The sequence below is a fragment of the Opisthorchis viverrini genome, assembly GCF_000715545.1.
Source record: "Opisthorchis viverrini unplaced genomic scaffold opera_v5_661, whole genome shotgun sequence".
Taxonomy (NCBI): Eukaryota; Metazoa; Platyhelminthes; class Trematoda; order Opisthorchiida; family Opisthorchiidae; genus Opisthorchis; species Opisthorchis viverrini.
Window position 1 is genome coordinate 1 of NW_008752319.1, and position 13,517 is coordinate 13,517.

At 45.2% G+C, this 13,517-nt stretch overlaps 1 protein-coding gene across 1 annotated transcript; it reads left to right on the plus strand.

Moving 5' to 3' along the window:
- Positions 1-1,710: 1,710 nt before the first annotated feature.
- On the plus strand, positions 1,711-9,275 carry T265_11928 (hypothetical protein; the record flags this gene model as incomplete). The annotated part of the gene is made up of 2 exons (XM_009178756.1): positions 1,711-2,552; positions 8,161-9,275. 2 exons carry the CDS (start codon positions 2,306-2,308, stop codon positions 8,328-8,330), a joined length of 417 nt encoding a protein of 138 aa, XP_009177020.1.
- Positions 9,276-13,517: the final 4,242 nt, after the last annotated feature.

The following is a 13,517-nucleotide window of genomic DNA, read 5'->3' on the forward strand; positions in this document are numbered from 1 at the left end:
ATCGCCTTGAAATCACAATTTTTGGCCAAATGATTTAAGCCTTTGAACAAACTGATCAACATCTTGACTGATGTCTTGTTTGCAAGTTTGTAGAAGATGGCGAGCATGAATTATATTCTTAGGACGAACATACACCTTTTCAAGTGTACTGATAGCTGGTTCGTAATCTGGACAGTCAGCAATATAAACGTATACAGGTGCATCCACAAAATGGGTCAGAGTTTCGAGTTTATTTAGATGGGGCGATTCGACAGTGCCCAGAAACGTTTGGAAGGTTCGGTACCAATGATTCCAACGCGTTGTCGCGTCTGGAGAATTAGGATCTGCGTCGAAACACGTCGCAGCAGCGGTTCCATTGTATTCTCAGACAAGTAAGTTGTTACGAATGGAATATCGATTCTGATTGAGCGCGAGAACAAGAATGAATAGCGCTTTACTTGTCTAAGAATAGACGTACATAAGCTGAAAATGAAGGCGAAAGCACGGTTAATACAAAACGATAATGTAAGCACAAAGAATATTCATGACACATCTCCATTTTTAGACTTCGTTATCGATGAACTATTGAGGCAAAAACTTTAAGGCTTTTCAGAAGCTGCGTTCAAAGTGTAGCTGTTGAGAACCCCATCCGATCTGAGTGCTCAGACAACATCGCCCTCATCTTTTAAGACAAGGGCCAAACGTAGCCACTGTTTAATTAACTGACCACTTTCATATCATCCTTCGGTATGTGCCTTGCATCTACAACGTACTTCAGAACGTGCATGCTCCTTGCATTCCAAGGAGAAGTACTGGAGGTCATTGTGGGTTTTAATATCCGGTCACAGCTATCGAGTACGCAAATGAAAGTTTTTGGGAATGACGCAATGCAGATAGTACTCAATAACCCAAATAATTGCCTCACTGTTTGGCATGCACTTCACTTTTGTGAAATGTAAAGTGGTTCTATGGGATTGGGTGGACTCAAATTTGAATCTCAGAAGAAAGGACTCGTCCACAATAGTCACCACGCTCCATAGGTTGCGCTATCTTGGTCACATGCTCTTTATGTCAGTCGATCGACTTTCTCGAACAGCCTTTTTCATGCAACCACGCGAATGAATTGACCGCTAGAAGGCATATCGCTGGGTCTAAGGGTTAGTGTTTACCAGGCTGCAGTAAGAGCTGCATTATTGTGTGCTTCCGAGATGTGGTTTCTTCGCTCCGTTGGTGCGAGGCATCTTCAAGATCTTGACCACCGAGCTTGAGGTAGCGCAGTGGTTAAGGCGCGGACCCACTGACCTGAAGGTCCGTGGTTGGAACATAACCTCGAATTTTCGACTGTTCCTGTATAGACTTCGGCAACCTGTGTGTTTCTCAACGCCTTTGGCGTGGTAGCTAGGTACTGAGGGGTGTTACAGCTGAATGAGTATTTTTAGGCACTTCATTTACCACCTATGTCTTAAAAGCGTTGGTGTTACCGAATGGCGTCGATGAATTAGTAACAAGACAATTATAAAACGGATATTTGGTTGTGCAGCAGTTACTTCCAGCACCATCACCTACGGTGATGTACTATGTATGTACTATGCATGCCGAAATATCGTCCACCGAGATTAGTGTTGTTCTTCGTGCCTCCTACAAAGTGTGTTCCACGGCTTGTTTATTCTTTTGTGGGCAGTGTCTCCTAGATTGTACCCGGAATTCGCCGCACAGGTAATGGGCCAGAAACGCAATGTGACGTGACAAACCTGGCAAGAACTAGATGCTTCTTTCAGATCGTGCTCCTCTAAGGGTGAGGTGGACACCAGAACGCATTTACGATAGTCCATTCACGAAGTCATTCTGAGCGATAAGCTGAACACTTTAAAGGACAGCTGGCCTGCTCCAGCACAACCTCCTGAAGAACCCAACGAGCCTTAACGAATTTCAACAGCAGCCACTCTCAACTATAGAAATCCAGCGTGAAATGTCATTCCTCCGACGCACCAGCATATCCCGCCCGGATGTCCTGTACTCCGTACTTAAAGGCGATGAAGCCCTGATGAGTAGTATGAAGACCTTACCGAGGAGGATTTTGAAGGAAAACGAAGAAACGAAGTCCCATAAGAGGACAAGGTATCGAGGAATCACCCTAGTAACCGTGGCATCCAAGGTGCTGTCTGGAATTATTTTACACAGGTTGATCGATTATCAGGAGAGATAAAACCACATTTTATCTAATTCAGTCAGATCCTGATCGGCGTTCAACGAATTGGTCAGATGAACTAAACGACCCCTTATGTGCTCATAGTCCCATGGGGGGGGGTATGCGTACTTACTGTGAATGACCAATGTGCATCTGGCAAGCACTGTAGCTAATGGTGTTGAAGTTATGTACTACCCATGCCCGCGTCCTAAATCTATCATTTTGCTGGTTTACCCTATGTTGGATAATAGTTTTCTGATTCACTTTTCTGAGTACACTTCATTTCTCATTAAGATCGGTGTGCACGGAATCCGGATCGAGTTTGTAAACGAGAAGGGTTACCACCGTACGGCCACATACCTTCCTGAAGTTGCCCACAAACAAGGTAAGTCGTATTCCCTCGGGATGGTGTCTTTTCTAAGCACACTTCTCGGTCTTTGCCGTTGGTTTAGTATATATAGGCCTAACTTCAGTCGGTTTTCTCAGTATATCGTGACATAAATGTTGCCCGATGCACGTAAAATGCTCCCCATGTAGAACATAAGGTTGACGGAAACTTGGGGACTGCGCCTACCTGATGAGCCCTAAGAAGGGCGAAACCGGTCGTGGGCTGTCGAAGAGTTTTCAGCAACCTTGTGAGTAGTTTCCTTTATGAAAATATACTGCGATATCTCGAATATCGTGCCAACTGAATCACTGGAACGTGGAGAAATGTTTGCACTCGGTGTGTACAAGGTTTGTAAGCTCGCATTAGCGTAGAGAACAAAGTTGGTGGTGTGGTTAATCGACTTCAGCTTCTGCTTGTATAATATGGCAATATCCCACCCTCGGCTTAACAATGCTACGTTGAAAGACACCACATTTAAGTATCTCAATCAGTCGTTCTTTCGTTCTGTAGTCCTGCTGTACACAGGAGACGGTTATATGTGCTTTATTTGGCGCCTTACAGGTTTGGCTTTCATCGCCTCGGATAGCAAACTCTCTTTATGAGTAATGTTAGGAAGGGATGTCTTGTGTGACATCTATTGCCTGGTCTTCACCAGAGTACACCCTATTACCCCGAACGCCACTTTTTTTGCGCCCGTCTCTATGGTAAATTAACGAACTCAGGCAGTTAGCAGTATACTATTATTCGTCTTCAATGTTGACCAGTCGCCTTCGGTGGTGTGTTGATAGTTGACACATCAAAGGTTTTCTCAGACAAACTCGTTCGGCTGGTTGCCGTGTAAGCGTGCATGTGATCGAAAACCCACGTATTATGATTTGCTATCGACTAATAGAGATAAGTTTCATCGATTTTATTGGTCTAGCTAGTCTGTAATTAGGTCAAATCAAGGTATGGACGTATTTGCTCTTTGGTTACGGGTCTTAATTTTTCTGGTGGATTCTTCATGCAACTCTTCGAGGCTTGGTATTTTTGACCTTTTTACACTGCTGGAATCGCGGTAGATGGTATAACTTCGCTTTAGAATATCTTAAAAGACCATTTACCACACTTCATCTGGCTGCATATCTTCTCTCAAGCGCCACTGAACTCTTGTCTGATATAGTTACCTCCAGACAACTCGAGATAATCGGTACTAGAGCTGGTTTTGAATAGAGAGCCTATAGTGCATGCGGTAATCAAACTCCATGGCCTCTGAATTAAGTATCTTCAGGTCTTTGGTAACCGTAGTCTCGTGACTGTAGCTGGTGTGGACTGGTGTCCAGGAATCGGAAATGAGACAGCTAAAAAACTGCTGTTCGTTTGTGCAACGGGAAGTCCAACTGGTTTGACTGGTCCTACAGAATAGGTATCTGTGTACTCCCCTGTGCATGACTGGAGGTGCTGCGAACTATGGAGATAATCAATGTCACGGATGTTTTTGTGGCTTCCTTTGTTGGAAGTCGCCTAAAAGAGTGTGTGAAGATTTTACGAACTCTGGACTTATTTTGACGAAGTGGTCGGACAGGCGTATCTGGTAAGAGTGAGTTTGTTAGTTTTTTTTCCTACATTCAGTCGGTAGCTTAATTGCCAAAGCACCACCAGACGCTGAATGTAGGTCAGTCCGTGACCTTGACCATGAAGCACGTACAGTGTGTATGATTTAGCCTGTTCCTGTGTGTGATGACCGTTGTGGTCATTTTAGTCTGTCTTTTTTGCACTCATTTTTCACAACCATGTGAACGGCAAGAGAAACTCTGATCCACTCATTTGGGTCGGGGAACACAGAACAATGCTACATCCATGTACTGAAAACCGACACCTGTCTAACGATGATACGATGGATATCTGAGAACCGTTCTTATCATTCATGCGCAGTGTGATATTCGCAAATATAAAATCGCTGTAAATTCTACAACGGTTAACCGAATTTTTGGGGCAGATTTTGTGACAGAGTGACAGTAAAGCAGCAAGTACGTTAACTTTCCGTTGGTGGTTTTCTCCCCTCGTTTCGGTACCCCTGAGTAGTGTATGGGAATAGGAACCGAGTGATGTCAAACCCGAACCCACTTGCAGCGTTCCATGTTTGTTTGTCTAGCCAAACTGTGACAACTAGTTCCTGCTTCCAGGTACATGACTGCATTTTCACCACAGCCTGAGAACATCCACGAAGGTTTGATGATGCAACAACCAAAAGTTTTGGCGCTTTTAAATTAACGAGGTTGACTGCGACTGATAGGTCGTATTTTAGATCATCTGGGCCTCTTGGTGCTACTTTAACTTAGCTAGGGTCTGGCTGCAGACACAGTAAAACCTTCGTTGTCGTTGGGTCCATATTTCTGGTTCCATTACAATTATGTGTAAACGAATCAACAACCCGTCAAATTCTAGCTGAAAACTGCTGGCGTTGACTGCCTCCAACCGTCATCCAGCCTTGGTTTTGATCACCTCGAGTTGACACACATTAGCTACCAGCTATCCAGCAGTCAGTCCAACGGAATGGCGTTCCCATATATTGTCGTTCCCACCCGAACAGATGGGCGTAGGTCAATCCAGGTACAAACGAAGCTGAGAATTTGGTTTTCGGACAAGGCCTTGGTGAAGTGCTTTCAGCATGGTGTCGCTAGTCGAATAGACATTCCGAAAACAGCTCAGCCACCATCATCATGGACTGCATGACATCACTGTTGAAAACTGGTGCTTCGCTGCCGTACAGTCATGATTTATTTGAAAGCATTATTGTGAAGAAAAGAATAAAGGTTGTTAGGGAAGGGACTTCGCGCTACCTTAACAATCATTACGAGGTGCCTACACCTCCAAACACTCATTCAGGCAATCCGCATAGAAACTGACAACACGGAGGCCATTGACATTGATTTGCAGCCATATGTTGAAGCGTCTCTAATCGGGCTTAGTGTGGACCACGCTGTCCTCATCTTGATAGATGAGCAGCACCGACAGCACTCAAGCGTTTCGTAATCTCTCTCATACCCCTCCACCAGAACAAGGGTTGGTTGTGCTTTCGCTACTCTGAATTGTGCACAGAAAACAGCACTCTTTTCGGCAAACAATAATTCGGCTTACACAGTACTTAGCCTAGCCAACGTAGCTTCGGCGCTGGACACAATCTTCAATGGAAGTACCCGTTGCACAATCAAAATCTCATTTTCTAATTGCCTCGTTACGGATTCGCCGACACCCACCTGCATGAGCTCTAGTCCTTAGACATCGGTTGTTGAAGACCTGAAGACACCTCAGTTCCTCTGCTCGAACGGGCCAAGTTCCACAGCCCGCACTAAACCCTGATACATGCGTCCCTTGAGATTCAGGGATAGACTGTTTTGACGCCGTAGGTGTCTGGAACTAACAAAAGTGACCCGAGCATTGCAGATCCGTGCATTGAACTTATCTGTCACACTACAATCAGAACTAATACAACTACCGGTGCCTCTCCCTGCATTGTGATTAGCGTGTTCAGTGACTGTATGTCCAATAGCATGATCTCACACTTTGTGAGTGCAAAGGGCAAAGTGACTTTGGTCAGTTCGAAAAACATCTGCGCCTTATGCTCTCCCAAAAGGAGAACGACGTCGTCTGCATATTCCAGATCGACAAGGTTTTCGTCAGAGGCTATTTGAACACCCGGGTTTTGAAGACCTTTCTGCGTTCGTCTTATTGTATCGTCGACCATGAAATTAATTCAGAATTGAGAGAGTGGGCACCCATGACGGACACCACTTTGTCTGCGGAAGCTTTTGGAGAATCCTCCATATACTCTGGGAGTCTGAGAATACAAAAAAATGTATAATGTCCACTAGTGCTCAGGTTACGCTATTTCCTCCAAGTCATTCATCATCATTGTCGGCTGTAATAACCGCGTACTCGTCGTACAGTGGTTGTAGCTGCCGCAGTTTCGTTCACCGATGCTTTTTTTGGGGGGGATAGGTACNGTCAAGTGGGGGGGGGGGTTTGAAAAGGAGCTATGCATTGAAGGCAATAGCTTGGATGCACGAGCGCCATTGAGGGCCGCGACTGGGCATATCTGATAGTCTCTAGCCACTCAGTTACTGAAGCCCGCGTCGTCATCCTGGAATATATAGGGTGTTTGCATGCTGGTTTCCCTATCTGGTGCATGCCATATCAGCTTTTCTCCTACCATCAGACCGCTGTTGTGCACGATTAGCTACGCTATGTGACTGTAGTGACCGATACTGGCCTAACGCTGGCAGCGTAGCAACGGCCGAAACAAAGTTATGTTCGCATAAGCATTGGTGAGTTGCTTAGGGCAGGGTACTAACAGCCGTTGTGAGTCAGCCCCAGCAATCAAGTAAAGGGAATCGGTAATTGAGAAAGGTCGGCGGTTCGAAACTCATTGGAGTGTGGTGAGATACACAGCACTGATGGTTCCCGATGAAGGGTGCTTATCGGTTTCGCGGCGGCGAAGCATCATTGTCGAACACTGATTTCATGCTGTCAATGATGATGATGATGGTGTCGGCCGCCCAGCCTAGATTGGCTCCACGAATTCTCCACTGAATTGTCCCAAGTCCTCACAGTCTCTTGGAAATCGGTCATGCCAAACCGTTCAGAATATTTTACCCAATAGGGTCGAGCCTTGTAGACAGCTAACGCATATTCATTTGGTTTCTTCAAAATTGGCAAAACGGTGACACGTCGATCGTTTTCAAGTATTCGCCAAATGGCTGGATATGGTCGTTCCATTCCGACACTCAGCTGCAGAGGCTTGAATCAGTATATGGCCCTTGTTGGTATACCAAACAATCCATATCCTTCATCTTCTACTGACGTACATTTTCGTTAAACAGTGCAAGGGATGAAATATGTTGTTCTCATAATTTTCCATTCCTAACCACCACTGACGGCCGTTTTTAGATATCGTCCAACCTGTCGATGTCCTGTATGGTTTCGGAAAACGTAATCTTGCCTGGCCATTAGACACAACTTTTGACTGGGTGATACAACACTGGATCAATATTGGTGTTCGTGGGACATAACACAGGTAGCGGCCGTTTCTCAGTAATACCGTGTGCACGTCGTCAAACGTCAAACAGTCAATTCCTCACCGAACTTGAACTAATAATCCTGATGAAAATAATACTGTTACAGTGGCAATCAATAACCGTGTTTTTATCTTTGCCTTGTAATGACGATATACCTAGAAGATGATATTCCTGCAGGTGATGTACTGGATGAATCTTTAGACAAGCGGCCGCTTTCTTCCTTCGGTCCGAGTTGGAAATGTAAAAGGTAAAAAGGTTTTCAGAACGCTAAGCTTGGTCGATACGCGTTCCACTCGTCTGTCTGTTACTCTCTTCCATCCAAAGCGGATCATTGCATGAGACCATTCTCGTTGAAGTAAATAATTCAGAGGCTTTACAACTCAGGTAGTTTCCTCCGCATCAAGCGGAAAATACAGTGGTCACTTCCGCATTTACCCTCTCGATAGCATTCGTTCCATATCTCACCTTCATTTTTGTTTCAGCCAGTTTTTTTCCGATTCTCTATTCGGCTATTTGCATGCTCGCCTTTCTGCATTTTTATTTTCAAGGTTGGAATCATTTGGAGACCATTGACTCGCTACTACGGAAAGGCGGTTATCGTGGACCGATCAGCGAGTCACTCCGTCAGTCCATCCGTTTGACGCGATATCGCAGTGAGAAGCTAAGCGTTCCCGCAACGGAGTACCTACGTGCTCGACAGAACGGCTATATTGTGTAATGATTCTTCTTACTCAGCACCACGATCTTCAAGTCTCAATTGAGGACATGTTTGATGCCGTACTCTTCGGGTTGTTCTCTTCGGTCTGCGGGAAACGTGCATATCCCACATTTTTGCACACGACAATGATGCAGTAAACGGCAAATAGGCCTTATTTTCTTCCAAATACCCGTCTCCGTTTTGTTCAAGCTACCGATTCGGCACACGACACCCCATACAGTGAACGTGTTCACCTACCACGACCGCTCCTCACCCCCTTCTCCAATTGACTTATCTGTTCCAAACTGAGCTTTCGTTTGTGCCTACGTCTGTACAGGACAGCGCACAGAACAGCAGTTTATTCAGGGACTAGAACAGTGATTGTTGCTCTTGTTTCATGCCGGTTCACGATCTTTGATCGACCGGGTTTTCTAATCCCTCGTCTCCGCTTCGTCTGATTGTTATTGCAGCCAAGGTCGAGATATAGGCCCTTCCTCCGAAATCTTGCTATTTGCTCGACTCCTTTCTTTGTCGATGGTCTATTGAACCCACACACACACACACACACCACCGCTAGCATCACTGTGTTTGCCTTTTCACACTAGTAAATCTTCAAATTCTCCATGTCACACCGTGTGTGGCAACTGGTCATTCCGTCTTTCGGAGATTATCCGGTCGTTAACCGGTTTTCTCTTGCTAGTCAGTCAGTCAATCAGTAAATCTATCAGCTTGTATTGACATGGTTGGGAATTGTTCCTACGAACGCAGGAAAAATAAACTTGCTCCGAGCAGCAGTCGTTATCATTGCACAAAAATTGTTGTGCTACATGTTTGTCCTGAGGTTTGATCCCATGGACCACCTTTATTTGTGTGAACGTGCATAAAACTGTTTTTGACTTGATACGTTTGTGCTTGGAACTACCGTTTCTAGTATCTTTCTCTCCCGGCCTATATACAAGAACGAAGTACAAATATATATATATATGTACATATTATCTCTTATTCGCATTTTGTACGGGTTAGTAACGATGCGGGAGTTTATTTCACGTTTGATGACGTTCCGCTTTTGTGCACCTTTTGATGCATTTGTTACTGAAATTTGGAAACCCTACCTGCTTGTCACACTCCCTTAATCATACTCAAGGTAGTGACTCATTCTCGAGGTGGGTGGTGTGATTCTATCCTTACATCATCGCTTATCACCTGAAGCGTGTTTGGATCTTTGTGTAGGTATCTTGATTTTCCAGAAAAGAGAATCGTTCAGTTGTCGCACCCTTTCGGTGCGTAGTTGCCATGCCACTCGAAGGAAGCACGAGGGTTAGGTACTGCCCAAGCCTAGACATGGGAAGTAGGGAGGCACCAGTCGGGTTCCCACTCTAACCACAGCTATCTCTCGAAGGAACACGAGGGTTAGGTACTGCCCAAGCCTAGACATGGGAAGTAGGGAGGCACCAGTCGGGTTCCCACTCTAACCACAGCTATCTTGCCCAAGGTTGAGGTTGGAAAAGGTTAAAGAAAGTTTTTACTTGGAATTACGTGTGCACACACTCGTAGTTGTAATCGGGGACCCCAGGTGTGGACATCTTGTCGTCGAAAAACTAGGGGGTTTTGTAATGAACGTGGAGGTTAGAAGAAAGTCGAGGATGCAGTATTACCCCCTGTGGTAAGTCACATCACCCGTTAGCTGAACGCGTATTCTCCGAGTTCTTTCACGAAGTAGGTTCACTACACACGTCTGCGGTGGACCAGACGATCGGTCGCTCCCAAGAAGTCTTGGTAATCACATCGACTGCTTTTCCAGTGCACATCGTCATTCCTCAGCCATCTCTGACAATAAGCGAGTGATATGCACTTGAGTGTGGTTGACGGAAAGTGTACTGTTCTTGGGTTAGAGTTGAGCTGTGTTCTATGTAGTCCGTGAAGCATCAGTGTCTTTTATGATGCTGATGTTTGGTCCACAATTCCGTTGGCTACAATGACTTCCATGGCTCCAGATATCCTTGTTGTTGCCTTGGCCGCTGTGCTTAGGGACTTGAACAAGTCTGTGGGCTAGAATCTTAGTCAGGAACGTGACCAGAGGACGCAGAACGATGTTTGGTCGTTACTGTCTCCTAAGCATCGGTGGTGAATGATATGTCGCTTGGGTTCATGGGATACTTTTTCCAAAATGAATTGGATCACAATAGATAGCCATGGGTTGCGTTTGTTAGACCGCAGTTTTCAATGCTACACCGGTTAGGATACTTTTCTCGCGGCCATGTATATGACGCCGATGACAAGAGGGTTCCGTCCATCATGAGGTCAGAAAGTCCCAACCAGGAAACATGGTCGCTTTGACAACTGCTTTTGCAGTTCACACTGGCGGAATGATCACCTTCAATCATTGGAGAACGCGGCAAGTGGTAATGGGGGTACTTTAATGCTGCTATGAGGTTTCCCGATCTAATTTGGACTAAGAATTCACTTGATCACTGAAGGCTTTTTGGTTGTGGAACCTACATTACCTGGCTCGTGAGTGCTCTGTATCCCGTAATTCTATAGCATCGCTAGACTTGCATTCCTGGGATTCAGCAACTTTGAGTGACTAACTAACCACCCGTTTGTGCACTGTACCGAGAGTCTTTCTGAAGCAGTTCAACGGCGGTAAGTGTTGTTTGAAGAGCTTGTGCCGTTCAACTAATTTTCTTGGTTAACCGGTTGGTTTTTCCCGTGGACGTAAATGTATGATCCAAGGCATTTTATGGTGCCGAATGCGATAGCTTTCCAAGTCGATTTCCCCGACTAGGATTCGCGCATTTCGGTGCATTTGTTTGTTGGTATGCGTAGAAAGATGGAATTGTCAACCAGTGTCCATATTCTGGTCTGATCTCCGAAGTAATCTAGTCTGACTCGTTCAGGTTCACAAACCACTGGAATGGCTCACCGTACTAGTCCCGCTTTGATGAGTGGAGGCTTCGTTTCTCACTTTATTTCGGTCAAACGGCGTGACGAAAAAGAACGAACTGTCATACACAAATTCATGGGTTAGCGTCACAATACATGTTTTGAATCAGCCATTGTTCTTGGTTTACCCTGATTTGAGGGACTTGTCTGCCGAATACATTGTTGGAAAATCAGATCTATTCGAAGGAAGGCGCGTACTTTCAACCGTCATCTGTTGTTCGCCATTGTGAACGTTCAAGACCGACAGATGGTAGCCTGGTGATGTGGAACGTAAGTGGCTTTGTAAAATAGAGAATACCTAGATCTTATATTTTTTTAGCATTTGGTTTCGTGGGTGGTATGTGGCTGGCCGCCATTGAGGGCACGTGACTTTGTCCTAACTACCCGACCAAGGTAACTCCGTCGTTTGTGTAGGATGAAGGACCAATGGAATTTGAAATATGCTGCCCAGCTGATGCCTGTTTGTACCCCCCGGTAAAATTGATCGTAGGGCTTGTAAGCAAAATTCATACAATGTTTGTTTTAATCTCTCTTAAATACTCACTCAGTGTACAGATGATTATTTTATTTAGTAAGTGATCGGTTTGTCGTTCGAGTGAGAGGAACCAATGATTGAAGTTCGGAGATGCAGCTTACGTGGTTCACAACTGAAACGCAGCTTTGCTTACGTTTTACTTCAAGTCGCAGTTGTTTTAATGAACAGTGGAGCATGTTGACGTGTTCAAGTACGTTTGGATAATTAAGCCATCGCGACATATATACATTCCACAGTAATTCGAGCCTTAATCATTCTCCATCCTCGCTCAGATTCCCCATAGTTTTTCGTAGGGCTCAGTGGTTACAGTGCGAATTTATTGACCGGAAGGTCCGTGTTTCGAACCCGACCTCTGCAACCTGGCAGTATTCCAGCCGTCGTGCTCCCTTCGGGTGGCATGGCAGCTAGGCGCCAAACGGACGTTACAGTTGAATGATTATCTTTTTAGTCTATGGGAAGCCACTGGTTATCGACAAATGCTCAACAAGCACGCATTGTAATTCTGAAGACAATAAACTTACCTGCTCCATATAACTGAAACATAAAACCGGCAATCCACCCAGAGATAACCACCCGATAAGTCCCACAACGTGCCTCTTGGAAAATGGCTGAGTAGTTCTACGTTATAACTATCGGCAAATCACGATATTGTCATAGCATACGTTTCCAACCTCAACCTATAATCAATTCTCGTGTCCTAACCGGTTTTGGGTGGACATGAATCTGTTCATTTAAGTTCATAAAATTAGAGGGAAAAAATCGTTCAGCTGTAGCACCCTTCCGGTGCCTAGCTGCCATGCCACCCGAAGGATGCACGAGGGCTGGAATACTGCCAGATTGCCCAAGCCTAGACATGGGAAGCCGAGAGTCAGAGGTCGGGTTCGAACCACGGACCTTCTGGAGAGTAAATTCGCACTCTAACCACTTGGTCACGGAGAAAACTGTGTCCTTCCAGTACTCGAGTGGTTGTTCCGTTTTTTAAACACGACTGAGGAATTCGATTTGGGGACAGTTCCGGATTTTGAGATTGTACCGGTCAACTGCCGAAGGAGTTTGTCGTCACGGAGGACAATTCCGAGTGAAAAATTGGTTCTCTTCAAGCTATTTTTTGGTCCGTGATTTCTTTTTAAATGAAATACCGTAGTGGTATCTCGGCGTTCTCTTTTTAAGGGGAATGATGATTTGAGCTGATTTCATAAAGCTGAAAAAATCCCACCCATTTTATTAAAGTTGTTCTGCTCGGAGATACGGTTTTCAGATGATACTCTTTTAGTTTAAAGCGGGTTTTCCCGAACAAAAATGAAAAATGACGTCTTGGTCTCGACGAGCTTTGGTTAATTGAGTGTCAAATTCGGCAGATGCTTAACAAAATTAAAAAAACTGTAACAGCTACCTTGCTGCTCTTCTGCTGTTTAGTTAAGCCATTTGTCGAAATTCAACTAATTTTTCGAATTACAATGCATCAATGAAATGTCTATGATAACAAAGAAGTTTAAAAATTGTTCGGCAGTAGATCACGTGCGTGAGTGGGCGCCAAGCGCAGCTGCGGCTGCCGGCGAGCACGTTCGCATAGACAAGTTAGGACAAAAATTAGCACGTGATCGTCACATGATGACCGGTCTAGCGTCTGTCGTCGCTCCGGTAACACGAGCGACCAGTGCCCGGCTGTCTATCTGTGTCAGGACGCTTTCGTAACTACGTTTTCGTCGTTGGAGTGATGGAAAAAACAG